The sequence below is a fragment of the Penicillium lagena genome (assembly GCF_028827675.1).
Source record: "Penicillium lagena strain IBT 129212 chromosome Unknown utg000005l_segment0_segment0, whole genome shotgun sequence".
NCBI lineage: Eukaryota > Fungi > Ascomycota > Eurotiomycetes > Eurotiales > Aspergillaceae > Penicillium > Penicillium lagena.
In genome coordinates, this window is record NW_026623226.1 from 3,207,222 (window position 1) to 3,231,226 (window position 24,005).

At 54.3% G+C, this 24,005-nt stretch overlaps 8 protein-coding genes across 8 annotated transcripts; 4 read left to right on the plus strand and 4 right to left on the minus strand.

Annotated features, from left to right (window-relative positions):
- Positions 1–288: 288 nt before the first annotated feature.
- Positions 289–3,023, minus strand: N7510_008048 (uncharacterized protein; the record flags this gene model as incomplete). Its single annotated transcript, XM_056979973.1, has 2 exons — positions 289–2,743; positions 2,797–3,023. 2 exons carry the CDS (start codon positions 3,021–3,023, stop codon positions 289–291), a joined length of 2,682 nt encoding a protein of 893 aa, XP_056833016.1.
- Positions 3,024–3,442: 419 nt separating this feature from the next.
- Positions 3,443–3,747, plus strand: N7510_008049 (uncharacterized protein; the record flags this gene model as incomplete). The annotated part of the gene is made up of 2 exons (XM_056979974.1): positions 3,443–3,483; positions 3,537–3,747. 2 exons carry the CDS (start codon positions 3,443–3,445, stop codon positions 3,745–3,747), a joined length of 252 nt encoding a protein of 83 aa, XP_056833017.1.
- Positions 3,748–3,943: 196 nt separating this feature from the next.
- Positions 3,944–7,366, minus strand: N7510_008050 (uncharacterized protein; the record flags this gene model as incomplete). The annotated part of the gene is made up of 2 exons (XM_056979975.1): positions 3,944–6,984; positions 7,042–7,366. 2 exons carry the CDS (start codon positions 7,364–7,366, stop codon positions 3,944–3,946), a joined length of 3,366 nt encoding a protein of 1,121 aa, XP_056833018.1.
- Positions 7,367–8,125: 759 nt separating this feature from the next.
- N7510_008051 (bifunctional carbamoylphosphate synthetase/aspartate transcarbamylase) lies at positions 8,126–15,002 on the plus strand (the record flags this gene model as incomplete). The annotated part of the gene is made up of 3 exons (XM_056979976.1): positions 8,126–8,831; positions 8,908–14,891; positions 14,946–15,002. The coding sequence occupies 3 exons, from the start codon at positions 8,126–8,128 to the stop codon at positions 15,000–15,002; spliced, it is 6,747 nt and encodes a 2,248-aa protein (XP_056833019.1).
- Positions 15,003–16,567: 1,565 nt separating this feature from the next.
- On the plus strand, positions 16,568–18,283 carry N7510_008052 (uncharacterized protein; the record flags this gene model as incomplete). The annotated part of the gene is made up of 4 exons (XM_056979977.1): positions 16,568–16,769; positions 16,953–17,329; positions 17,381–17,635; positions 17,687–18,283. 4 exons carry the CDS (start codon positions 16,568–16,570, stop codon positions 18,281–18,283), a joined length of 1,431 nt encoding a protein of 476 aa, XP_056833020.1.
- Positions 18,284–18,434: 151 nt separating this feature from the next.
- Positions 18,435–20,124, minus strand: N7510_008053 (acyl-CoA synthetase; the record flags this gene model as incomplete). The annotated part of the gene is made up of 3 exons (XM_056979978.1): positions 18,435–18,599; positions 18,649–19,784; positions 19,842–20,124. The coding sequence occupies 3 exons, from the start codon at positions 20,122–20,124 to the stop codon at positions 18,435–18,437; spliced, it is 1,584 nt and encodes a 527-aa protein (XP_056833021.1).
- A 307-nt stretch (positions 20,125–20,431) lies between these two features.
- Positions 20,432–21,185, minus strand: N7510_008054 (uncharacterized protein; the record flags this gene model as incomplete). Its single annotated transcript, XM_056979979.1, has 3 exons — positions 20,432–20,795; positions 20,860–20,993; positions 21,054–21,185. The coding sequence occupies 3 exons, from the start codon at positions 21,183–21,185 to the stop codon at positions 20,432–20,434; spliced, it is 630 nt and encodes a 209-aa protein (XP_056833022.1).
- Positions 21,186–21,686: 501 nt separating this feature from the next.
- N7510_008055 (putative ABC transporter) lies at positions 21,687–23,936 on the plus strand (the record flags this gene model as incomplete). Its single annotated transcript, XM_056979980.1, has 2 exons — positions 21,687–22,413; positions 22,459–23,936. 2 exons carry the CDS (start codon positions 21,687–21,689, stop codon positions 23,934–23,936), a joined length of 2,205 nt encoding a protein of 734 aa, XP_056833023.1.
- Positions 23,937–24,005: the final 69 nt, after the last annotated feature.

Here is a 24,005-nt window from a genome sequence, read left to right on the forward strand (position 1 = left end):
ATACTGTGTTTTATTGAGACGGGAGGGCGATGTTCAGGGATCTCTCGAGTTCAGAGAGAGTCTATCTCGTCGTACCAGTCTGCCTGATGAGGCTGCCAGACTGTCTGATTAACAGAAAGAAAGAAGGCGTTGATGATGTTGCAGAAGCTCTTAGGCGGATCAGGTGGAGGGAGGATCATGTGATCGGCACTACTATACGTACTATTATTTTTGACCCAATAGTCATCATTATTCGTGGATTAGACATTCGTTTTTCGTCAATCATAAAATCAAAATCATAGAGAGCTTTCAGTGTTGTCCATCCACCAGCTCAAACCCAACATTCTCATCTTCATCCATATCGAAATCTCCGACATCAGACGCAGACCCCGTCACCACAGTGCTGTCACTGTCAAGGTCGAGCTCTTCCTCCGTATCCTCCATGGACCAATCCGACAGATTGGCATCGTCGTAATTCACAGCCGAGACATGAGTTTGTCCGCTCTCATTGGTCAACTCCATCGAGTCCACGGACATGACCTCTGAGACATGACTATTCGTCGCCTCATGCGATGCCCGCTGGATCGTACTTTGGGAATCACTGGGATTGATCTCGCTGAACGAATCTTGGGTAGAGGCGAGACTGCCGGTGCGCACGGCGGGCCCGGGCGTCGAGAACCCTCCCGTTTCCATGATGGGGATATCGTGATCAGTGAAAACGCCGCCGGTTCCGTCATCATTGCCGCCCGCCCATAGCGGTAAGAATCGGTATTCGTTGTCCGTCAGGACGCAGAGGGTGTTCAGATGTTTGAAGTCTACAAGGGATATCTCCTCGGAGTACAACATATCATGCGCATACTTAACCAAGTATTCGGAGACTTGGTCGAAGAAGACCCTTAGTTCAAACGTTTTAGGTTGTCTCGCCCGCCCTTCGTCCGGTGGGTACTTCCGAGCGATGGGGTCGTTCATGATCGGCCCTGGTGCTCGGTTCTGGGGTGGGGTATTCGGGCCTGAAAGATCGAAGGGGAAGAATGGGCTGATCTCGGAGCCGGCGGCATGGGCCCCCGCCACGGCTGCACGGCTTGATCCGGCAACAAGCCCCGGACGCTGCAGACCTGTAACCAAATTCATGGTCGGCCCGGGTTTGATCAGAGTTGGTCCTGGGGATCCAAGAGAATCACCTGAAGTTTCAGAGTTCCACGTCGAATCACCGCCTCTATCCGCCTGACTGGATCGATAGTCATGTCCTGGCCGGCGGAGATTCGTTACTAGATTCCACGTCGGCATAGCGGGAGGATTAAAATAGTTCAAACGTGGGGTCTCAGTGGTGGACATAATGCCACAAGCAGATTGCCGATAAACGGTCTGGTTGAAATCCTCGACTCGTGACCAGATCTCGTCAATAGAAACGCGACGAATGACGGCAAATCCCTGGTCCCTGAACGCCGGTAGACCGTTACCCAGCTCCAAAATCGATCGATGCCCCTGGAGCCCGGCATTAACAATTGATTGATTCTCTGAATCCCCGCTTAAGGTGACCCCGAGAAGACTGTTCCAGAAACCCCTGCCCAAAATTCGTTGGAGGATATGTTGCCGTTGGTATATCACCCCGGGGGCGTGGTGATTCACGTCGTTGTAGGGGACAAATCCTCCCAGTGTATCATCAGACTCCGATGGGATTGCAGGCATTGTCCGCGCCGTGTCCCTCGTCTTGCGCAGTTCTGCGTACAATCTGCTCCGAATGTAGTTCTTCACCGTCAAAATGAGCATCAGCACGACATCCCGATCACGGGGCCACTGTCCGAGATGACTCGTAAGCTTCTGAAATTCGGCCAAACCGTTCAGCCAGCTCATTTCTTCTCCGATCAAGTGAAGAAAGCGGTTGACGACATGGTCTGCAAAGCTCTTACTAGCGTACTCGATGCGTTGCACCTCGGTGTCATCAAGGAAATCACGAATCCGGCTGCAGGTGAGGGTCTGGTACTGATTGCGATCCAAGGGTCGCTGATTCGCCGCTCGAACAAGGTACAAAAGAGCCTCATCCGCCACTAGCCCAACAAACGAATCACGGCACAGGGCAGGCGCTTGGAGTCCACGGCCCACCCGGTATGCGATCTCCGGGTAGAATTGGATGATTTTCGCGTTGGTCGAATCGTAGAACCAAGAAACGAGGTGGTTACTTATGGCCGGGACAGTCAAGACATCAAAAATCTTCGCCAGCCCGTAGAAAGTCCAGATCTTGCACGGGGTGTCGATTCTTGGGTTTAGATCCTCCAAAACATGAAGGATGTATTCAATTCCCTCTCGATGCCGATGGGGCGAGTATTCCACAGGTAAGCCATACTTCTGGATTCGAGACTTAAGAAAGTCTCTCGTAGTAGTCTCCGGGAAATTTTGCATCTTCGACAACACGTTATCGTCGTCAGACATCAACAACGGGTCCAGCGGGTCTTCGGTCTGCTCGGGCCAGGTTATTTCGTCTTTGCCCCCGACACACTCGGATGGCAGAGACCAGAGGGTCTTCTGCAGCGCCCAGGTGCGAATGGCCATCGGACACGAAAGCTCCGTCATGAAGATAATCGCATCCTCATCCGCGTCGGGTGGGGTCAGATCGATCACATATTTGATGCCGGTGGGCAGTCTGTCAACCCATCCGCGCCGCTTCCGCACCTGGGTTTGATAGCGTGGCTGAGTGGCCCTCTTGAAGAAGGTCGAGCCCGAACTCAGAAGCTTCTCGCTGTGAACGCGGTGGGGGATGGTCTGGCTTGGGGAAGTCCATGTGGTATTGTCCACGACCTGGGGGGAGGGTCAATGTACACCAGCGTGTCGGCACCGTCGAGCAGCAGCAACGGCAGAGCGTTGGCCAACGGGGCTGGACGGTTCGTACCACCACGGGGCGTAGTGGGAGAACGGAGAGTCTGTGGCGACTGTTGTCCGCTCTGGTCCTGCTGTTCCAGTTCCAGCGCCTGTTTCTCTGCCGATGTCATGTCGAAGTACCGCAGAAGGTGCTCATCTGTGGCTACGAGGGGTGGTTCCGAGGCCATGTTTGTAGGATGGAGAAGAAGCAGAGCAAGAGAGGGAGTGGTAGCCTAGCCAGGGCCAATCAGGCCCAAGGCCAGCCTGCATTGTTGAGCCAAGTAAGCAGTGAGGCTGAAGCATTAACTCACAGATGTTCTGGGTACTTGAGTGGGGCACTGTGGACGGCTAGCCGCTGGAGGTACCTGGTACCTGCCCGCTGAGTGGGGCTACGTCCGGTGGTCCTCTTGATCTATGTGAAGTATGTATGGATTTGTTTCCATGGATCACTACATGAGGTAGCCCAGGCAATCAGAATGTGCTCATGGGGATGTCATTCCACCAGACCATTAAAACCGCCTCCCCCGTGCTTCTATCTCCTAAACAGCTCCATCGTTGACCCGAAACAGACTGACATCCTCAAATCTATATCTACAGAATGGCCGCCATGACAGGAGATATACCCCGGAGTCACCGGGCAGCGATGAAGTGTGTATGCTTCAGACATTTCATGTCATCCAACTCTCTAACTCATGTTCCAGATCCCGCAACATCGCCCTCCTCAGTATCGTTGGCGTCATCGGAGGCACATGGCTGCTCTTCCGGATGATGGCACCCCAGAAAGGAACGTATGTCGCCAGCAATGAGGAAATGGAAGCCTTCCGGGGAGGCGACTCGCTGCAGACCGACACGGGCAACAAGACGGCCACGCCGCCGCGGAAGGGGTACTCAGTGCCGCGGGGGTCGATGTGAGGATCGTTTTGCATTGAAGGAGGGCTGTTATTCGTATATGGACAGCTTGTGCAATATGTACTATGCAACGGGGGAATGACAAAACAAGCCCATGTGCTATGCATCAAACCCGAAAGAAAGCCACGCCCGTAGACTTGTACAAAAGCAGCTGGGGACAAAACGAAGGGGGAAAGGCCAACGAGAAAGAAAGAACTAGTTAGACGGCCGTCGCATTGTCGGGCGCAATTTGTTCCCGGGGTGGACGTCCATCATTGCCCACTGGATTATCCTGAGACGTCTGCGATCGCTTCTTCTGCTCCTTTCGGTCACCGCGCTTCTTCCGCTCGCGGGTGGCAGGCCGGATTTCATCCGTTCCACTCCGACTACGACTAGATCCGGCGCGGCGGAGATCTTTGACCTCTTTGATGACCTCACGGAATCCTTCTTCAATGTTGTTCATGCGAGCCAGGACCAGTTTGCTGAGCATATCTTGTGGCTGGCTGAACATGTCGGAGCGACGCAGGCCTCCAGTGGCAAGGGGAAGATTTGTATTGAAGCTGGAGGGCAGAATGCCGGCAAAGCCACCAGCCACTGCTTTGTTGTCGCCGAGGTCTGACCCCAGGTCGTACAGGAGGGACGGTCGGGGTCGTGCCGTTCCTGGACGATTTGGAAGAAAAAGAGGTTCTACAATGGGGGCGGAGATCGGGCTAAGTCCCTGCGAGACATGTCGAATTCGGCCTGCATTCCCTGACTGTCTCTTCATGATGCCTTGATCGAGAGAAGTAGAAGCTAGAGGTACTGGATCGTCGTCTGATGATTCGGCGTTGGGTCGTGGAGGTGTCACCCCACCATCACTCTTCTCGTCTGCCGACTCCACAGGATTGTAGAGCATGGTGACACCAGACACAGTTCGCTGGTGCCTGGGACGCCGGTTAGGGCTGTTCCGGCGAGATGTTAATCGGGAAGTGGATGGACGAGAGGTGTAAAATTTCGGACTGGTTTTCGTAGTGCTCTCAACTGGCGCGGCATCGTTACCAATGGCCTTTTTAGTCGAGTGGTGATCATCCTGCGAATCCCCATCCTCACTGGTGAGTTCATCATCGCCTTCCATGTCGGTGTGCTGAGAAGGCTCCCGCGCCTTCGTGGGGGATCGAAGCCCTCTCGGGCGTCGAGGCTGGAACGCAGGGCTTTCAGCGTGGCTGATTCGTTCTTCAGGGTTAGAGGCCACCGAGTGGGTTGTTTCGGTGAAATTTCGAGGCCTGGTTAATGTGCTCCGGCGGAAAGGGAACCTGAATCGTCGCGGGAGCATCTCCAGTCGATCCACCTCTGAAGGATCCTGCTCGTCCGGAGGATGAACAGGTCCCGAGCCCATTTCGTGCATCCAGTCCTTGATCACACTGCTGGTCCGATTCCTATGGAGTGTGCTCGGCCGACGACGGACCTGGCTACCGCCGAAATTTTCCCGGAACACTTCTTCTAGCGCCTGGTCCTTGTGATATGTCGCCACGGACGGCTCACGAACTAGACGCGGAGCCTTGCTACTAAATGCGCGGAATCGCCGAGGATGCCAGTTGTGAGCGAGACCGGCTGCTTCTGCGCGAGATGTGGCCTCAACCAGGTCCATTGGCTCGACCGCCCTCGCGGTGAGAATGGTTTTCTCATAAAAGCAGATGGTAAACAGAATCGGCAAGTGTGTGATCTTGATGATAGTTCTGTTGAGCCGAATGAATTGACGGAAAGGCATCAGATATCGGAACGGCGTCACAAGCCAGGCGAGGATATTCGTGGGAGCCACATAAGAGAAAAGCGCGTCTGATTTCACCATCGAGATCGTGTTGACGGCAAAGAGAAACTGGTGCTCCTGATTGGCATTTTGAACGATCCTCATGAACGAGTTCGTAAGCACGGTGATGAGGATAGTCACCACCACGAAATGACAGATGAAGAGGAAGATGGTCAAGATGGTCTTTCCTAAGAAGTTGTACTCATCCCACATTGACCACGCGGTGGGCGTAAATCCCATCAGCATCTGGAACAATCCGTACGCGATCTCACTGGGAGAGTGATTGTCCCCAAAGGACAGAAATGCGAAGAAAAATCCGCTGCATGCGACAATGATCAGCACAAACACGGCGATCAGATCAGACGCCATAATGCGGAAGGCAATCAGCAACTGGGAGAAATAGCGGTAGTGGTCTAAGATGGAGAATAGTCGAGGGAACAACAGCACTGCACAGGCTGCAAGAACGTCGTATGCTAGATCGGAAAGTCTCATCCCATCCGGGCCAGGAAAAATGGCGCCGCAGATCCGAAGGCAGTAGTAGCAGAAAAGAAGCAGCAGAATCCCCAGGTCGAACAGGTTCCAAAAGCTCATCAAGTAGAGACTAAAGCCCTGCTCATTGAAGCCAACAATCTCATCCAGCATGAACCCTGCACTCCAGAGCCAAAAAACAAGCTCCAGCGACGTGATCTGCGCACTGTGCTGCTGCAACACCGCTAGGAACAGGCCGAGAAGCACGGCAAAAGACAGGGTGGAGAGGAACTGCCGGTAGCGCGGGACTCTCAGTCGCGACAGCTTGAATAGCGACGCATCTCGTGGGTTGTAGAGAGTCACTGAGCGCCGGAAGGACCCCGTCCGAGAATCTGGCGTCGAGTCAACATTGTGGTCCGCGGCTGTCCCGTAGTTGTGTCCCTCTGTGGAAGCCCGTTTTACTCGACGGTGTAGATTATCAGCGGCCGAATGAAAGATGATCGTTCCGGCCCAAATGGCCTCCAATTGCTGCACCACCACCGGATGAGCTAGAAACCGCTTTGCCTGGGCACGAATGGCCACCTCGAGACAGGAAACTCGCCCAGCTCCCGTCAATCGCTTGCGCTGCGGACCCTGAGGCAATCCCGGAGGTGGATCCTGGCCTTGAAGGGGATAAAACTCGTATGAGAGGGCGTCGATCAATTCGCGGGTCGTGTAGTCTTTCAATAGCTTAATCGCAAGCAATTCGCTCACCATTGCTCGAGTCTGGCTGGTTCCGCTGTTTTCTGGATGGAGGTGAACCTCCTTCTGGAACTGCAGGCAGTTGGCCATCAACGCATAGAGGGTAGCGCGTGAAAAGTGGTCAGTCATGATCTGCTGCTGAATGGGCTTGACCAAGAACTGCGAGACCTGGGGTGAACGCAGTTGCTCCCATGATAACGTGGTCTCGCAGCGGGCGGCAATCAGCGGACGGATGGCAAGAGTGATATCGTACACAGGCAGGGCATCTAAACACCATCACTAGTTAATTCACGCTGTTGTCGGGAGTCGGCCCGCCAACCTACCCAGATGTGATGCGGAGAAGATGGGCAAGAGAGGTGTCGACTCGAGTGGGCCATCTTCTTCTTCTTCTTCCTCTGCTCCATCGGGAGCCTCCTCCTCCTCAATCCAGGTGTCCTCCAGGTTCTCGTTCGCATTATTGAGCTCCGGCTCGTCGCGGGGTTCGATTCGGCGGTAGCGTCGCGTGATACTCGGTCGGGTGGCAGCTCGAAGCCATGGCGAAGTTTCGGTGGCCGCGTAAGGGGGAGACAACGGCGAGTTTTCAAAATGCCTGTGTCGTCCCTTGGGACGGAGCAGGGAGGCTAGCATCGACATCGCAAGTGCCTTCATGCAGCATGGCCGAGGTACTCGGGACGGGAGAGAATTCAGAGCATGGTAGCGGAGAACACGTCTAGGGATGCGTCAAGGGGCATAAGGATGGCCATGGCGAGGCAAGAGAGACGAGGGCAGCAGCAGTGGAGGAGAGGAGAAGGTGCCGGGCAGGTGATCAGAGTTAGCTCTAGTGTTGGATCTAGACTGTGATCAGCACCCCCACTAGATACTTCCCCGTCGTCATCGTAGTCTACATTCTGAGGTAGGAGGCATATGGACAGGATTTATTGATGAAGGAAGAGTTGGTCGGATTGAATCCATGACTGGCTGGTATAGGGTTATCGTCAGCTCCATGCTAGTGGTGGCTGTCCCGTTCAGTGGGCCACCACCCAGCTTCAGGCATACAGCCGGTGCAGAATGCAATGGTGACCGTGCAGAACAGTTAACTAACTCCATTGGGCCCGCCCACGCTGACCTGCATTATCTGATGGTCGGTCTGCTCGTGCTCAACGAGACAACAAAGACTCCGGGCCTCACCGCCCCGCTCACCGCCCCCGGGTTCGGCCATGGCGGGTGGAGTTCCCGCTCAAAAATTTTCTTTCTTTCTTCCTGCATCTCAGCTTTGCAGCTGTGCAGTTCTGGTTTAATTTTGTCCCCATTATTCCCTCTTTTTTTGGTTTTTTGGGTCACAATTGCAGAAGGTGGTTTGTAGAGTGACTGCATACTCTCCCAACTTCGCGTCCCCGAGAGGACTTGTCCCCTCGCTGCCCGCTTGCGATGTCGCAGCCCACCCACGAGGAGTCGGCTCTGCCAACGAGCCCTCTGTCTGGTGGCCCCGTGGCCTTGCCCGCCAGCAAGGATCTGCAACCACTGCCCCCTATGGACTCCGTCAATGGTGCGGTGATCCCGCCGGCCTCAATCCCCGTCCGCGGTGGCTGTGATCGCCGGACCGCGCTCGAGCTCGAGGACGGCACCGTGTACCAAGGCTACAACTTTGGTGCCGAGAAGAGCATTGCCGGTGAATTGGTCTTCCAAACCGGTATGGTCGGCTATCCGGAGTCCATCACCGACCCCTCCTACCGCGGCCAGATCCTCGTCATCACCTTCCCGCTCGTGGGCAACTACGGCGTGCCCGCACAGGACCAGATGGACGAGCTTCTCAAGACCCTGCCGAAGCATTTCGAGTCCAGCCAAATCCATGTCGCCGGTCTAGTGGTGGCTACCTACGCGGGTGAGGACTACTCGCACTTCCTCGCAAAATCTTCGCTGGGCCAGTGGCTCAAGGAGCAGGGTGTGCCTGCCATGCACGGCGTTGACACTCGTGCTCTGACCAAGCGCATCCGTACGAAGGGTAGCATGCTGGGCCGCATGCTTCTTCAGAAGCCCGGCGCCATCCCTGACGCCCTGGATGCCGCTACCTGGAAGTCGCACTTTGAGGAAATTGAGTGGGTGGATCCAAACACAAAGAATCTGGTCAACGAGGGTGAGTGATGCGAGACAAGTGATCGCAATGAGTTTATAATCTGACGTGTTTGGTCCCTACAGTTTCGATCCGTGAGCCCCGTCTCTTCTCCCCCCCCCGGACAATGTTGCCCTCAAACACCCCTCGGGTCGTCCCGTTCGCGTCCTGTGCTTGGATGTCGGTTTGAAATACAACCAATTGCGCTGCCTCCTCGCCCGTGGGGTCGAAGTCATGGTTGTGCCATGGGACTACGACTTCCCAACCCTTGCTGGAAAGGACTATGACGGTCTGTTCGTGTCCAACGGCCCTGGTGACCCTGCAACATTGTCGATCACCACCAACAACCTATCCAAAGTCATGGCAGAAAACCGGGTGCCGGTATTTGGTATCTGTCTGGGTCACCAGTTGATTGCTCGCTCGGTCGGTGCCCAAACTACCAAGATGAAGTTTGGTAACCGCGGTCACAACATCCCCTGCACGAGCATGATCTCCGGCAAGTGTCATATCACCTCTCAGAACCACGGTTTCGCTGTCGATGCTACCAGCCTGCCCGGAGACTGGGAGGAGCTGTTCGTCAACGCCAACGATGGCAGCAACGAGGGTATCCGGCACGTCAGCCGTCCCTACTTCAGTGTTCAGTTCCACCCCGAGAGTACTCCCGGTCCTCGGGATACCGAGTATCTCTTCGATGTCTTCATCAACACCATCCAAAATACCCTGACATCTTCCGAGGCTCTCAACAAGCCCGTTGCTTTCCCCGGTGGCTTAAAGGCCGACAACATCAAGGCCGCTCCCAGAGTGTCCGTGAAGAAGGTCCTCGTCTTGGGTAGCGGCGGTCTGAGTATTGGACAGGCCGGAGAGTTCGATTACTCTGGCAGTCAAGCCATCAAGGCCCTGAAGGAAGAAGGCATCTACACGATCTTGATCAATCCCAACATTGCCACCATTCAGACCTCCAAGGGTCTGGCCGATAAGGTCTATTTCCTCCCTGTCAATGCCGACTTTGTCCGCAAGGTGATCAAGCACGAACGCCCGGATGCCATCTACTGTACTTTCGGTGGCCAGACTGCCCTGCAGGTTGGTATTCAGCTCAAGGATGAATTCGAGGACCTGGGTGTCAAGGTCCTAGGTACCCCGATCGACACAATCATCACCACCGAGGATCGTGAGTTGTTCGCCCGCAGCATGGATTCCATCAATGAGAAGTGTGCCAAGTCTGCTTCTGCTTCGACTCTGGAGGAATCGCTCCAAGCGGTTGAGAACATTGGCTTCCCCGTCATTGTGCGTGCGGCCTATGCGCTGGGTGGTCTCGGCAGTGGTTTCGCGGAGAACATGGACCAACTGAAGGAGCTCTGCACCAAGGCTCTGGCCGTCAGCCCGCAAGTGCTCATTGAGCGGAGTATGAAGGGTTGGAAGGAGATCGAGTACGAGGTCGTGCGCGATGCTCAGGACAACTGCATTACGGTTTGCAACATGGAAAACTTCGATCCCCTCGGTATCCATACCGGTGACTCTATTGTTGTGGCTCCTTCTCAGACCCTCTCCGACGAGGACTACAATATGTTGCGGACGACCGCCGTCAATGTCATCCGTCACCTGGGTGTGGTCGGTGAATGCAACATCCAGTACGCCCTCAACCCTTTCTCGAAGGAGTACTGCATCATTGAGGTCAATGCTCGACTGTCTCGTTCTTCGGCCCTTGCCTCCAAGGCGACCGGATATCCGCTCGCTTTCATCGCCGCCAAGTTGGGTCTGGGTATCCCCCTCAACGAGATCAAGAACTCAGTCACCAAGAGCACCTGCGCCTGCTTCGAACCATCGCTGGACTACTGCGTGGTGAAGATCCCCCGCTGGGACTTGAAGAAGTTCACCCGTGTCTCGACCCAGCTGGGCTCGTCCATGAAGAGTGTCGGTGAAGTCATGAGCATTGGTCGAACTTTCGAAGAAGCCATTCAAAAGGCCATTCGATCGGTCGATTTCCACAACCTTGGTTTTAACGAGACGAACGCTCTCATGTCCATCAAGGGCGAGCTGCAGACTCCCTCCGATCAGCGCCTGTTTGCCATCGCCAATGCTATGGCCGCCGGATACAGTGTTGATGACATCTGGAAGTTGACCAACATTGACAAGTGGTTCCTTTCGCGTCTCAAGGGTCTCAGCGATTTCGGCAAGTCTATGACTGGCTACAATGCCGCCTCTGTCCCGCTCCCCATGATTCGCCAGGCCAAGCAGCTGGGTTTCTCTGACCGTCAGCTCGCCAAGTTCCTGAGCTCCAACGAACTGGCGGTGCGCCGCATGCGTGTGGAAGCCGGCATCATCCCTGTTGTCAAGCAGATTGATACCGTTGCGGCCGAGTTCCCGGCAGTGACCAACTACCTGTACCTCACTTACAATGCCTCCGAGCACGATCTGACCTTCAACGACCACGGTATCATGGTGCTAGGATCTGGTGTCTACCGCATTGGTTCTTCGGTCGAATTTGATTGGTGTTCTGTGCGCACCATCCGCACCCTTCGCGAGCAGGGCCACAAGACGATCATGGTTAACTACAACCCGGAAACTGTTAGTACCGACTACGACGAGGCTGATCGTCTCTACTTCGAGAACATCAACCTGGAGACTGTCCTCGACATCTACCAGCTCGAGTCTTCCAGCGGTGTGATCATGTCTATGGGTGGTCAGACCCCGAATAACATTGCCCTGCCTTTGCACCGGCTCAATGTCAACATCTTGGGTACTTCTCCCGAGATGATTGATGGCGCTGAGAATCGATACAAGTTTTCCCGCATGTTGGATCGCATCGGTGTGGACCAGCCTGCTTGGAAGGAGCTGACCAGCATTGATGAGGCCCGCGAGTTCTGTGACAAGGTCAGCTACCCAGTGCTGGTGCGGCCTTCGTATGTGCTTTCTGGTGCTGCCATGAACACTGTCTACTCCGAGCATGACCTGGAGAGCTACCTCAACCAGGCTGTGGATGTCTCGCGAGAGCACCCGGTCGTCATTACCAAGTACATTGAGAACGCCAAGGAGATTGAGATGGATGCTGTTGCCCGCAATGGTGTCATGGTTGGCCACTTCATCTCGGAGCACGTTGAGAACGCCGGTGTGCATTCGGGTGATGCCACTCTCATCCTGCCCCCGCAGGACTTGAGCCAGGAGACTGTGCGTCGCATTGTGGAAGCAACCCGCAAGATCGGTAACGCGCTCAATGTCACCGGTCCTTACAACATCCAGTTCATCGCCAAGGACAACGATATCAAGGTCATTGAGTGCAATGTCCGTGCCTCCCGGTCCTTCCCCTTCGTATCCAAGGTCATGGGCGTTGATCTGATCGAGATGGCTACCAAGGCTATGATCGGCATTCCCTTCCAGGAATACCCGCCTGTGAACATCCCCAAGGACTACGTGGGTGTCAAGGTCCCACAGTTTTCCTTCTCACGTCTCTCGGGTGCCGATCCCGTGCTGGGTGTTGAGATGGCCTCGACCGGTGAAGTCGCTTCGTTCGGCCGGGACAAGTATGAAGCATACCTCAAGGCGCTCTTGTCTACTGGCTTCCGTCTTCCTAAGAAGAACATCCTGTTCTCCATTGGTTCCTACAAGGAGAAGCTCGAGATGTTGCCGTCGATTCAGAAGCTTTCTGAGATTGGCTACAGCCTGTTTGCCACTTCCGGAACTGCGGACTTCCTGAAGGAGAACGGCGTGTCTGTCAAGTACCTGGAGATCTTGCCTGGCCAGGAGGAAGACATCAAGTCGGAGTACTCGCTCACTCAGCATCTGTCCAACAACCTGATTGACCTGTACATCAACCTGCCGTCCAGCAACCGCTTCCGACGCCCGGCCAACTACATGTCCAAGGGTTATCGTACCCGTCGTATGGCTGTGGACTACCAGACTCCTCTGGTCACCAACGTGAAGAACGCGAAGATCCTCATCGAGGCCATTGCCCGCCACTACCCTCTCCACATCCAGACTTCCGACTTCCAGACCAGCCACCGTACACTGGTACTGCCAGGTTTGATCAACATTGCTGCTTTCGTGCCTGGCCTTGCCACATCTGGTTCCAAGGACTTTGAGACCGTGACCAAGGCTTCCATTGCTGCTGGCTTCACCATGGTTCGTGTGATGCCGGTCGGCGTTGACTGCTCGGTCACCGAGGCTCGTGATCTGAAGATCGCCCAGCAGAACGCGCAGAACTCGTACTGCGACTTCAACTTCTCCGTTGCCGCCACGGCTACTAACTCGGACCAGATCACCCTGGTGACCGGAGAGGTTGGTTCTCTGTTCATCCCGTTCAACCACCTGTCGGGCAACATCAACAAGGTTGCGACCGTCACCAACCACTTCAGTGCCTGGCCGTCGAGCAAGCCCTTGATTACCGACGCCAAGGGCACCGACCTTGCCTCGATTCTGCTGTTGGCCAGTCTCCACAGCCGCAACATTCACGTCATGAGCGTGTCCACCAAGGAGGACATTAATCTCATTGCCCTGAGCAAGGAGAAGGGCCTCAAGGTGACGTGCGATGTCTCCATCTTCTGCCTCTTCCTTTCCCGGAACGACTTCCCGGCCTCTGGCTTCCTGCCTTCGGCCGAGGACCAGAAGGCTCTGTGGGACCACTTGAGCACCATCGATGTCTTCTCGATTGGTAGCATTCCGTTCCAGCTGGCTGGTAAGGAGGCATCGCGTGTGGTGGGCATTGCTGAGTCGCTCCCTCTGCTGTTCACTGCTGTCTCGGAGGGTCGCCTGACCGTGGACGACATCGTTGCTCGTCTCTACGATAACCCGAAGAAGATCTTCGAGCTGCACGACCAGGCCGATACCTCGCTGGAGATTGAGGTTGACCGCCCGTATGTGTTCCAGAGCCCTCAGACTTGGTCTCCATTCAACGGCAAGACGATGCGCGGCTCGGTCCAGCGGGTCATCTTCCAGGGTAAGACTTCTTGTCTCGATGGCGAGATCTCGCAAAATTCCGCCAAAGGTACGGACATGTCCTCTCACCAGATCGTTCCCTTGTCTCCGGTGCAGAAGCCCTCGACCCCCATTCCGCACGCGCGTCCCGACAGCGCCCTTGACCGACAGCTGTCTGTCTCCGGTACTCCTGGCCGTGCTGTTCGCAAGGCCTTGGACACCGCTGTGCCTTCGGTTGGCGAACTGGGTCCCCCGCTGTACCCCCCGAGCTCCCAGGTCTCGTCCTCACTGTGGGATATGCTCTCGCGGTCTCCCTTCCGACAGAAGCATGTGCTGTCTGTGAACCAGTTTACTCGCGCAGACCTACACCTGCTGTTCACTGTCGCCCAGGAGATGCGTCTTGGTGTGCAGCGCCATGGTGTGCTTGACATTCTGAAGGGCCGTGTCTTGTGCACGCTCTTTTACGAGCCTTCGACTCGCACCTCGGCGTCGTTCGATGCGGCCATGCAGCGTTTGGGTGGCCGTACCATCCCGATCTCGACGGAGCACTCCTCCACCCAGAAGGGTGAGACCCTGCAGGACACCATCCGCACACTCGGCTGCTACAGTGATGCCATCATTCTGCGCCACCCCAGCGCGAGCAGCACCGAGGTCGCTGCCAAGTTCTCCCAAGTCCCAATCATCAACGGCGGCAACGGCTCCGTCGAGCACCCGACTCAGGCCTTCCTGGACCTATTCACCATTCGTGAGGAGCTCGGCACTGTTACCGGTCTCACAATCACCTTCACCGGTGACCTCCGGTACGGCCGCACCGTGCACTCGCTGATCAAGCTGCTTCAGTTCTACGACGTGCGTGTGCAGCTCGTTGCCCCCAAGGACCTGGCTCTGCCGGATGAGGTGCGCCAGCAGATCGTCGCCTCCGGCCAGCTGGTCCTCGAGTCTGAGGAGCTGACTCCGGAAATCGTGGCCCGCTCTGATGTTCTGTACTCGACTCGCGTGCAGAAGGAGCGCTTCGCCGACCTGGCTCAGTACGAGCGTCTCAAGAACAGCTTCGTCATCGACAACGCGCTGCTCAAGCACGCCAAGAGCCACATGGTGGTTATGCACCCGCTACCACGCAACGCTGAAGTTGCCGAGGAGGTGGACTTTGATCAACGGGCGGCCTACTTCCGCCAGGTATGTTCCGCTCCCTTTTCCTTTTTTCCGGAGATGTGCTAACGACGAGTCCAGATGCGATATGGCCTCTACTGCCGTATGGCTCTGTTGGCCCTGGTCATGGCGCCTTAAACCCAGCAGTCCTGGCCATTCCTCTTTTTTAGTGCCTTGGGGGAACAATCCTTAAAGTGCACATTACCATTGCGATGCTTCGATACGCAAGACCGTGTTTTGTGCTTTGCATTTTATCTAAAAGTTGTCCGCGTTCTGTGTCTGGATATTGCGTAGATGCAGCTAGGTACTTTTGCGCGATAGAACGCCAGCTGTATAGATTAGACGAATCTCCGTTTATGAATTGATGATTACGTGTTGTGTATGTGTGTATTTTTATGTGAGGTCTACGTTTGTGTGGCGTGTGTGGTGTGTGTGCGTGCTTCTGTGTTTTCTGTGTTTTTCTCCTTTTGGCGTTTTGGTTTATTTTGGTGCATCATCACGAGATTTCGACTGTATCTCTAATATATTCATTATTATTACTTTCCTATAATTGTCGTCTTTGTAGAGTGTCTTTCCTTGACTGCTTGTGAAAAATCGGCAGTTCGATGCACGGCTGTCCCAAGATTGCCGCCGCTAATTAAATCGTTGACTTGGTATCCACCACCCTACCACTACTACCTTACTACCATCTCGGTATGAATTCCCGTAAAACAACAACCTGATTATTTTCATATTCTATCTCGTTGTCTAGCACTGCGTCTATCTCGCCTACAGTAGAATTCTCTGCGGCCGTTTCTTGATCACAATACGCAATGTCGCCCGGATCATCTTCCGATGGCGTGATTTGGATAACCGATGGCATTAAATCCAAACAACCGAGAGGCGCAAAGACATGAATTCTGAGTGGGCAGGCTAATGGATACTGTGATAACTCCCACGGGTATGGCAATCGTGCAAAGAATGTACATTTGGTATCAGACTTCCTGTCGTATTCTGGTCAGGCCCACGCTGGGCCTAGGGAAGGAGATGAGGTGAAACCAAATTGCTGCGCGCCAGTTTACCGCATTAGATCTGGGACCGTACCGCCATGACTAGAACCAGGGACCCTGACGTTTAAGAATTCAAATCCGACCAAGTTTGACATCGATTCCATATATTGAAACCGCAAGTGATCCACACGATAGTAGATCAGAAATCCACCATATGACATTATGACATCCACGCGCAGGAGCAGCTAGTGTGCCGGGATAAATAGAAATAATGTTCCAGCATTAATCTACCTAGCCTATGATCCAGACGATCCCCAGCCTATATCTCCACCCGCCCGATCTCGTCATCGCAATGCCCAAATTGCTCATCGTGCTTATTGTTCAGACACGCAACGCAGGGTCCCGCCAACCGGGTTTTACGCGAAATATTATTCGCTGATCCTGGTCTGTTCTTCTCGGCCGGGAATTGTCATGATGCAAGATCTACTCTTTCTTCCTCGGCTTGGTGAGAGATGCCCGCCAACATCGCGTGAAGCGGGCGCTCGATGGTGTGCTTGAGGATCGTAAAGAATATTATAGAAGTCGTAGTCCCATAGCTTCTTTTCCCTTCCAGATTCGCTTTCGACATAGAGGTTAAAAAATCCCCTACTCTTTTCTGTTCCCCTTGATCCGGACTCGACGCACGGCTTGACACTGCCTAATCGAATTGTCGCCATGTCCGCAGTCGCAGAGAAGGAGACCGAGGGCGCGGCCAGCCCTGGTCCCAAGCAGGAAGTCGGTACCTCTTCGCCTTCGTCGAGCAGTCTCGGGGAGACCTTTGGCATCAATGAGAAGGCCCTGCTCCGGAAACTAGACTACCGACTGCTGCCTCCGTTGACATTGTTGTATCTGCTTTCGTTCCTCGATCGGAGTAATGGTACGCCAGTATAGACACAAACTACTGGCGCACAGCTGATCAATTATCGACAACAGTTGGAAATGCAAAGCTCGAGGGCATGACGACGGACGTGGGGATGTGTATGTCCGCCACTCAATTGCACATTCTTCTTGTCATGCTAATCACAGTCAATTGATATAGCAGGAGATCAGTACCTCACAGGCCTCACCCTCTATTTCATCGGATACGTGCTCTTCGAAGTTCCCTGCAACATCGTGTTAAGGAAAACGACTCCGCGCAAATGGCTGCCGACCCTTACTCTCATCTGGGGCGTGGTAGCGACCCTCCTGGGAGTCGTGCAGAACTACTCCGGGTTCCTATCTTCGCGTTTCTTCCTCGGTGTCGCAGAAAGTGGTCTTTTCCCCGGCGTGGTATTCTACCTGTCTATGTGGTATAAACGCAATGAGCAGCATTATCGCGTTGCTCTGTTCTTCAGTGCCGCATCGTTGGCCGGTGCCTTTGGTGGTATCCTCGCCTGGGGCATTGCCCATATGAAGGGTGTTGGAGGATATAACGGCTGGAGGTGGATTTTCATTCTGGTTTGTGAAGAAAGAAAAAGAATGTGTTGAATCAAGCTGACATCAAGATAGGAAGGACTGTTGACCGTTGTCGTGTCCATCATCGCCTATTTCTGGGTGTACAACTATCCTGCGACGGCCGAGTTCCTGACTGAGCAAGAGCGCGAGTTCATACAGTTCCGCCTCAAGAACGACAATGACGCCACGCGCGATGAAAAGTTCACGTGGTCGGCGGTGTTGGACGCATTCAAGGACCCGAAGGTCTGGCTATACTGCTTGGGATTTCACACTATGTCCCTGCCATTGTATACACTTTCGTTGTTCCTGGTGAGTTGATTGCTTTTTCGCATGTGCAAAACTCTGCTCACCATTCTATAGCCGACGATTATCAAAGATTTGGGATACTCTGCAGCCGAAGCACAACTGCTCACCGTGCCCCCGTATGCCGTGGCTTTCATCTTGACCATCAGCGTCGCTGTGCTCTCCGAGAAAACCCAACGCCGGGCACCATTCATCATGGGCTCATCTGCCCTCGCCTGCATTGGCTACATTATCTTACTATCCGATCACCGGGCCGGCGTGTCGTACGTCGGAACTATCTTCGCCGCAGCAGGCATTTATCCTGCTGTTGCTATCGTGCTCTCATGGCCCGCGAACAACGTCTCCGGGCAGACGAAACGTTGCATCGCAAACGCTCTGCAGATTTCCATTGGAAACCTTGGCGCCGTCATGGGTACCCAGTTGTATCGCACTGAGTGGAGTCCGTACTACTTTGTGGGCCACGGCACTGCACTGGGCTACCTAGTTGCCAATATTTTCGTCGTGGGGACGCTATGGTACGTCTTGAAACGGGAGAATGAAAAGAAGGAGCGTGAGAGAGAAGCTCAAGGTCTGACGGCCATGATGGGTGACGTTGGAGACGTTGAGGGTGAATTCTTGGGAGACAAGGATCCCCGTTGGATCTTCCAGTTATAATCTCGTTGGGTACGAGTTCGCTTTTCTCAAATACCAAAAAGTGTCAGCGGTCAAGACGGTCTCTCGTAGTTTGTGATCTATCATATATGTATATTGATCTATGTATCTCTTCGTTAAGATTCATGTCTCATCCCGGCATGGTTGCAACTCTTCAAGCCTTATCGGGCCAGTACTTTTGTACAATGGTCTTCTTGTTGACCTTGCCCATGGCATTACGCTCAATCCCATCCACGATCTTCAGCACCGTCGGGATCTTATACGGGGCCATTTCGTTCTTCAGTTCGGCGCGAAGAGCTGAGAGTTCTAGCGGTGCAGCCTGTATCAACCATTAGCTAAACCCCAAGAACGAAAAGAATTCAACATACTCCCTCGCGAACCTTGACCACTGCCGCAACCCGTTGTCCCCATTCCTCATCTGCTAGCCCGACAACCGCCACTTCTTGGATGGAGTCCAATGCGAGCATCTTGCGCTCGACTTCAAGCGCCGAGATCTTGTAGCCACCCGACTTGATCAGGTCGACCGACGCCCGGCCCTGAATGAAGTAAGCACCAGCTGCATCGCGTCTGGCTACATCGCCCGTCTTAAACCAGCCATCGGCTGTGAATTCGGATACTGTGGCTTCAGGTCTGCGCCAGTACTCGCGGAAGACATTGCCGCCTTTGATCTCAATCATCCCGTCCTCATCACTCTCCTCAATGACCCGCCCGGTCTCCTTCTCAGTCAATCGCACCTGAACACCAGGGAGCGGCCAGCCCACACTGCCATCAATGCGCTTCTCAACCTCCAACCCACAGCTAATCGCCATACCAATCTCCGTCATCCCGTACCTCTCCAGCAGGACCTGACCCGTGATCTCGGCGAATTTGGCCTTTATAGGAGTCGGCAGCGCCGCAGACCCACTAACGATCAATCGCAGGGCTTTCGCACCAGCTCGCGCAGTCGTTTCCTGTTCGGACCCACGAATGTGAGCATCGAAATAATCATTGAGTCGCGAGTAGATTGTTGGCACAGCCATGAACATAGTCGAGGAGCCGCGGTCCTGCCACCGCTCCCAAATAGCTTTGGGGTCGAATTTCGGGTGCATTTCCACAGTCGTGCCGCTCAGAAAACTCGCTGTTAACCCGTTGATAATGCCGTGGACATGGTGCAGTGGGAGCACATGGATGAGATGGTCAGAGGGGTTGTATTTCCAGGCCTCGATGAGGCTGTTTGCTTGGAATGTAATGTTTTCGTGTGTTGTGACGCAGCCCTTCGGGTTTGATGTGGTGCCAGAGGTATAGATCATCAAGGCTCGACGAGTCAAAGGAAATGAAGGGGAGAAAGTAGGCAGAGGCGCTTCGTCGGTGCGCGTAAAAGGTTCCAAGTTCATGAATGGGATGGCGGTAGTGCACCCCTCGCGCAAAGCCGGGGCCACTTTCTCAAATGTTGGATGGATGAGGATTAGAGATGGGTCCGAGTCGTCCACGGTATACAGGAGCTCCTTCACAGGGTGGCTTGTGCCTATTTCCCTTCATATTAGCTCCCACGTCCCAGGAATTGAATGCTTTAATAGCTTACAGAGTGGCACACACACTCCCCCGGCCGCCCACACGGCCCATTGAGTGACCACATAATCGTATCCGTTCGGGGTGAGGAAGGCAACGCGCCGTTCGTCCAAATCACCAGAGTCCGAAAGCCCAAGTTCCCCAAGAATACGCTTCTTCAAGGTCGCCGCATCGGCGAGCAGCTGACCGAAGGTGAAGGACTCCTGCTTGGTGGTGTCCACGACCGCCACCTTCGCGGGGTTGCGCTCGGCATGGGTCTGCGCCGCGACGAAGAGCGGCAAGGATGGAATTGACATCGGTGCGACCGTGAATCGAGTGAATGGAACAAGGTGAATTGATGAAGAAGAGCCGAGTTATCAGGATCAGGGGCGGCCCATCATGATCGCGCAATATCTTTAGCCGGTGATTATTGCGGAGAATGGCCGATGTGGAGACCGAGATTTATCCAGCAATCTGCATAATATTACATGTCAGGTACGAGCTCTGCAACTAGAGCCGAACTGAATTTACTATCCTATTCAAGATTTTGGTATTAAGTACAAGATCCAACTTGGCTTAGGGTTAGTTAATGCTCGCAATCACAACCGCTAAATCCCATCTCGCCTACAGGACAGCAGCAACTAGAGCCGCTGCGGCTCCACCCAAAATAGCACCGCGATTTGCGGTGATTTGGGGCAGACCTCCCGTGCTGGTACTCGTGGAGGAAGATGCACCCGAAGCCTGCGACGTGCCGGTAGTCGAAGCCCCAGTGGCGGTAGTCGAAGCCCCAGTGGCAGTAGTCGAAGCCCCGGTGGCGGTGGCCGAGGGACCTGCAGTAATAGTGACCGGCATCAAGGTAATCTCATTTTTGCTCAGAGTCGTGACTTGAGTAAACTCGGTGCGCGAGCTCCCAATCACCTGGTGTGGCATGGTCACGGTGCACACGGCCGTCGTGGTTCCTCCCACCGAGCAACCAACGTGGCCATAGCTATCATCAATTAGGTATTAGAGACGGGAATCGATCACTCCATCACGTATATTCACGAACGTACACATCGTAGGGTGGAGTCAGCTCCCAATCGACCGTTGTCGGGGCCGCAATGTACGTGAAGCCGGGAGCGAATCCACAATTTTCGGGGCTCACGCCAGAAGCGCAGTGGATGCTGTATGTCGTCGTGTCGGAGTGCTATGTTATCACCATCCTGTTAGCACGGGTCATCCTGGTCGCTTTTGGGCTGCCACACACCGATGCCACGACCGAGCCGACCAGAGACTGAGGGTCAGCATCAAAGATGAACAGAGAGACGACGGAGGATTCTGCGGCCGCGAGGCCCAGCGTCGTGAAAGTCAGCAAGCTTTGCAAATTCATCTTTAGCATTGTGCTAATTTTCGACGATGGTGAGGATAGGAGGGAAAATATTAAGAAATCTGTTTTCGTTTGACGCAGGATTGAATAGGGTCCAGCGGGGGCAGCCTAGAACCCGACAGCCCGGTCAAGTCGGGATTGGTAATGAGCCTTCAAATTTTGTGAGACAAAGGCACCTCATTGGTGTATTGTTAGATTATCTCCGGCGATGTAGAAATACTTGGTGCCAACCTTGGAAAAAATTGGTGTTTATGTTTGACCTAGGTTGTATATATTCTGGAGGAAATCTCTCGAAGACTAGTTGACCAGTCCACCGCCATGGCTGTGGACTGATTCTAATAGTGTAGAAAGGAGCAATCCAACCAATCAACTACAATGATCTCAATCTATTCTTGGATTTATGTAACTTAGCTGCTATAATTCACTCTCTGGCAACAAAATAGTACCATCACGTGACCAGCCCTACTCGTTGACCCGCGGTGCTGCTTTCCTTTCGTTCCTCGATATCTGACGATGCAGACTCGACCAATTCTGCGGCCATGGGTGCGCTTGGCTACCCATACGTTCCGTCGCTCAGTGCGCCTGGTGTCTTCGGCTCCTCCCCTGATTCATATTCAGGATGGCACTTTTTACAAGCAGTATCCGACCGCCAATGACGCATCTAACCCTCCGCTGTTCCCAAACTTCAACTTCACCCTCCCTTCGGATCTCCCCTCAAAGAGAACAGACGGTACAATTCCGCCGCCCCATCATTGGGCGGTGATTGGCACCCCCAGCCGAACCGATCTCCTCCACGTCCTACGCGGCCAGCACATCTGTATACCGCCCACTGCGCGCTCGTACCCTTACCTCCGCACGGAAGAGCTCGCGGCCAAGGACCCTCGACTACGCTTTGTGGGGAATGCCATTCAATATATCGGCTTCAGTGGCGAGGGGTCCGGCGCAATTGGAGGGACCCGAGGCGCATATCTGAGTGCCCGCTATGAGAGTCATCGCGAGGAGACGGACTGGACGGTGCAGCAATTCCTTCGCGGCCAGATGTCCCTGAACCCACTGGAAGGAGAGGAACTAGGGTCAGTGCATGATGAGCAGCTCATTGAGCAGGTCGTCACCGATCTGCGTCTGCGAGACCTGCTTGACATGCCCGTCGCCAATCTCAGCAATGGCCAGACGCGACGGGCGCGGATCGCCAAGGCGTTGCTGAAAAAGCCAGAACTTCTGCTTCTGGATGAGCCATTCAGTATGTATGCCCGACCCGTTCTCAGGTCTAACTAACATCGTCCAGTGGGATTGGACCCGGCCACCGTTCAGGGCATTTCTGGACTGCTCCACCGGTTAGCAGAGAAGTGTGCCCCGCGGTTGGTGCTGGCTCTACGCCCTCAAGATACCGTGCCAGATTGGATCACCCACAGGATGATTGTGGGCAACTCTCAACGGATCCTTCTGCAGGGCACAAACCGTGAAGTTGACGAAGGGCTGGAAGTTTGGCGGAAGGAATTTTTCCCTGGGTCCAGTAAGGGCCGGCCGCAAAAAGAGAACATATCGCAAGCATCTCAAGATGCTATGGCAGCTGGATTTCTGGATTGGGAACTCCTTGGAGACCTCGGAGTTAGCAAACCCAAGAAGAAAACCCTCGATAGCCATGCTCGGAAAGCAGGAGAACCATTGATTGAGATGGAAGGCGTTCGGGTTCAGTACGGCGAGAGAGCGGTGCTGGGCGACTGGAAACAAAGGGTTCACAATGCGGACAAGGATGGCCTGCACTGGCAGGTGCGTCGGGGTCAACGATGGGCGATTCTGGGTGCCAACGGGTCAGGAAAGACGACATTGCTGTCCTTGATTACGTCCGATCATCCACAGACATACGCGCTGCCTGTCAAATTGTTTGGACGGTCTCGACTGCCGGAAGCCGGCAAACCCGGTATTTCGATTTTCGAGCTACAGTCTCGTCTCGGCCATTCGTCCCCAGAGATCCATGCGTTCTTCCCTCGTCAGCTGACACTGCGACAGTCCCTCGAATCGGCCTTTGGAGAGACATTCTTGTCGAAGCCAAAGCTGGACTATGAACGGGACATGGACGTGAACGCGATCTTGCGTTACTTCAAAGATGAATTCGACCCCCATGCGGCTGATAAGGTCCAGCCACCAAAGCTCTTCCCAACGGAGGGGCGTGAGTTTTTCCCCAAACTCGGGTCTCTTCGCTACTCGACAGCATTCGTTGATGAAGAGCACGATATCGAGTATGCGGATCAAGTGCGCTTCGGCGAGCTCACCACTGCCCAGCAGCGTATCGTGCTGTTTCTGCGAGCCCTCATCCACAGGCCGGATATCGTCATCCTAGACGAACCCTTCTCAGGCCTGTCCGCCAGTCAGCGCGACAAGTGCCTGCACTTCCTCGATCTCGGAGAGAGAAAGAAAGCGAAGGACAAAACCCCCGAAATCCGCTACAAGGGTCTGTCGGATGACCAGGCATTGGTGCTCATTAGCCATGTCAAGGAAGAAATCCCCAACAGCGTCCGCCACTTTATGCGCCTGCCGTCTGACATGGGCGTTGACGAGCCCCTGGGATTCCGGCTTGGCCTCCTTTCCAGCGGTACCGTCTTGAGCGACCCATCTGTGTGGGATACGGTGTGGTCTCATCAGTTTGACCAACACGCTCGTCGCATCGAACGACCGGCGGATAAGAAGGATGACCCGAGCTACGAGGATATGGACACATACGGGATGTACACACTGGAGTTGCCGGCTACGAAGAAGAAGTGAGAAGGCATATAAAAAGAATCAATAATAGAACCCTAGAACATATACATATATATATACTCCATATTTAAA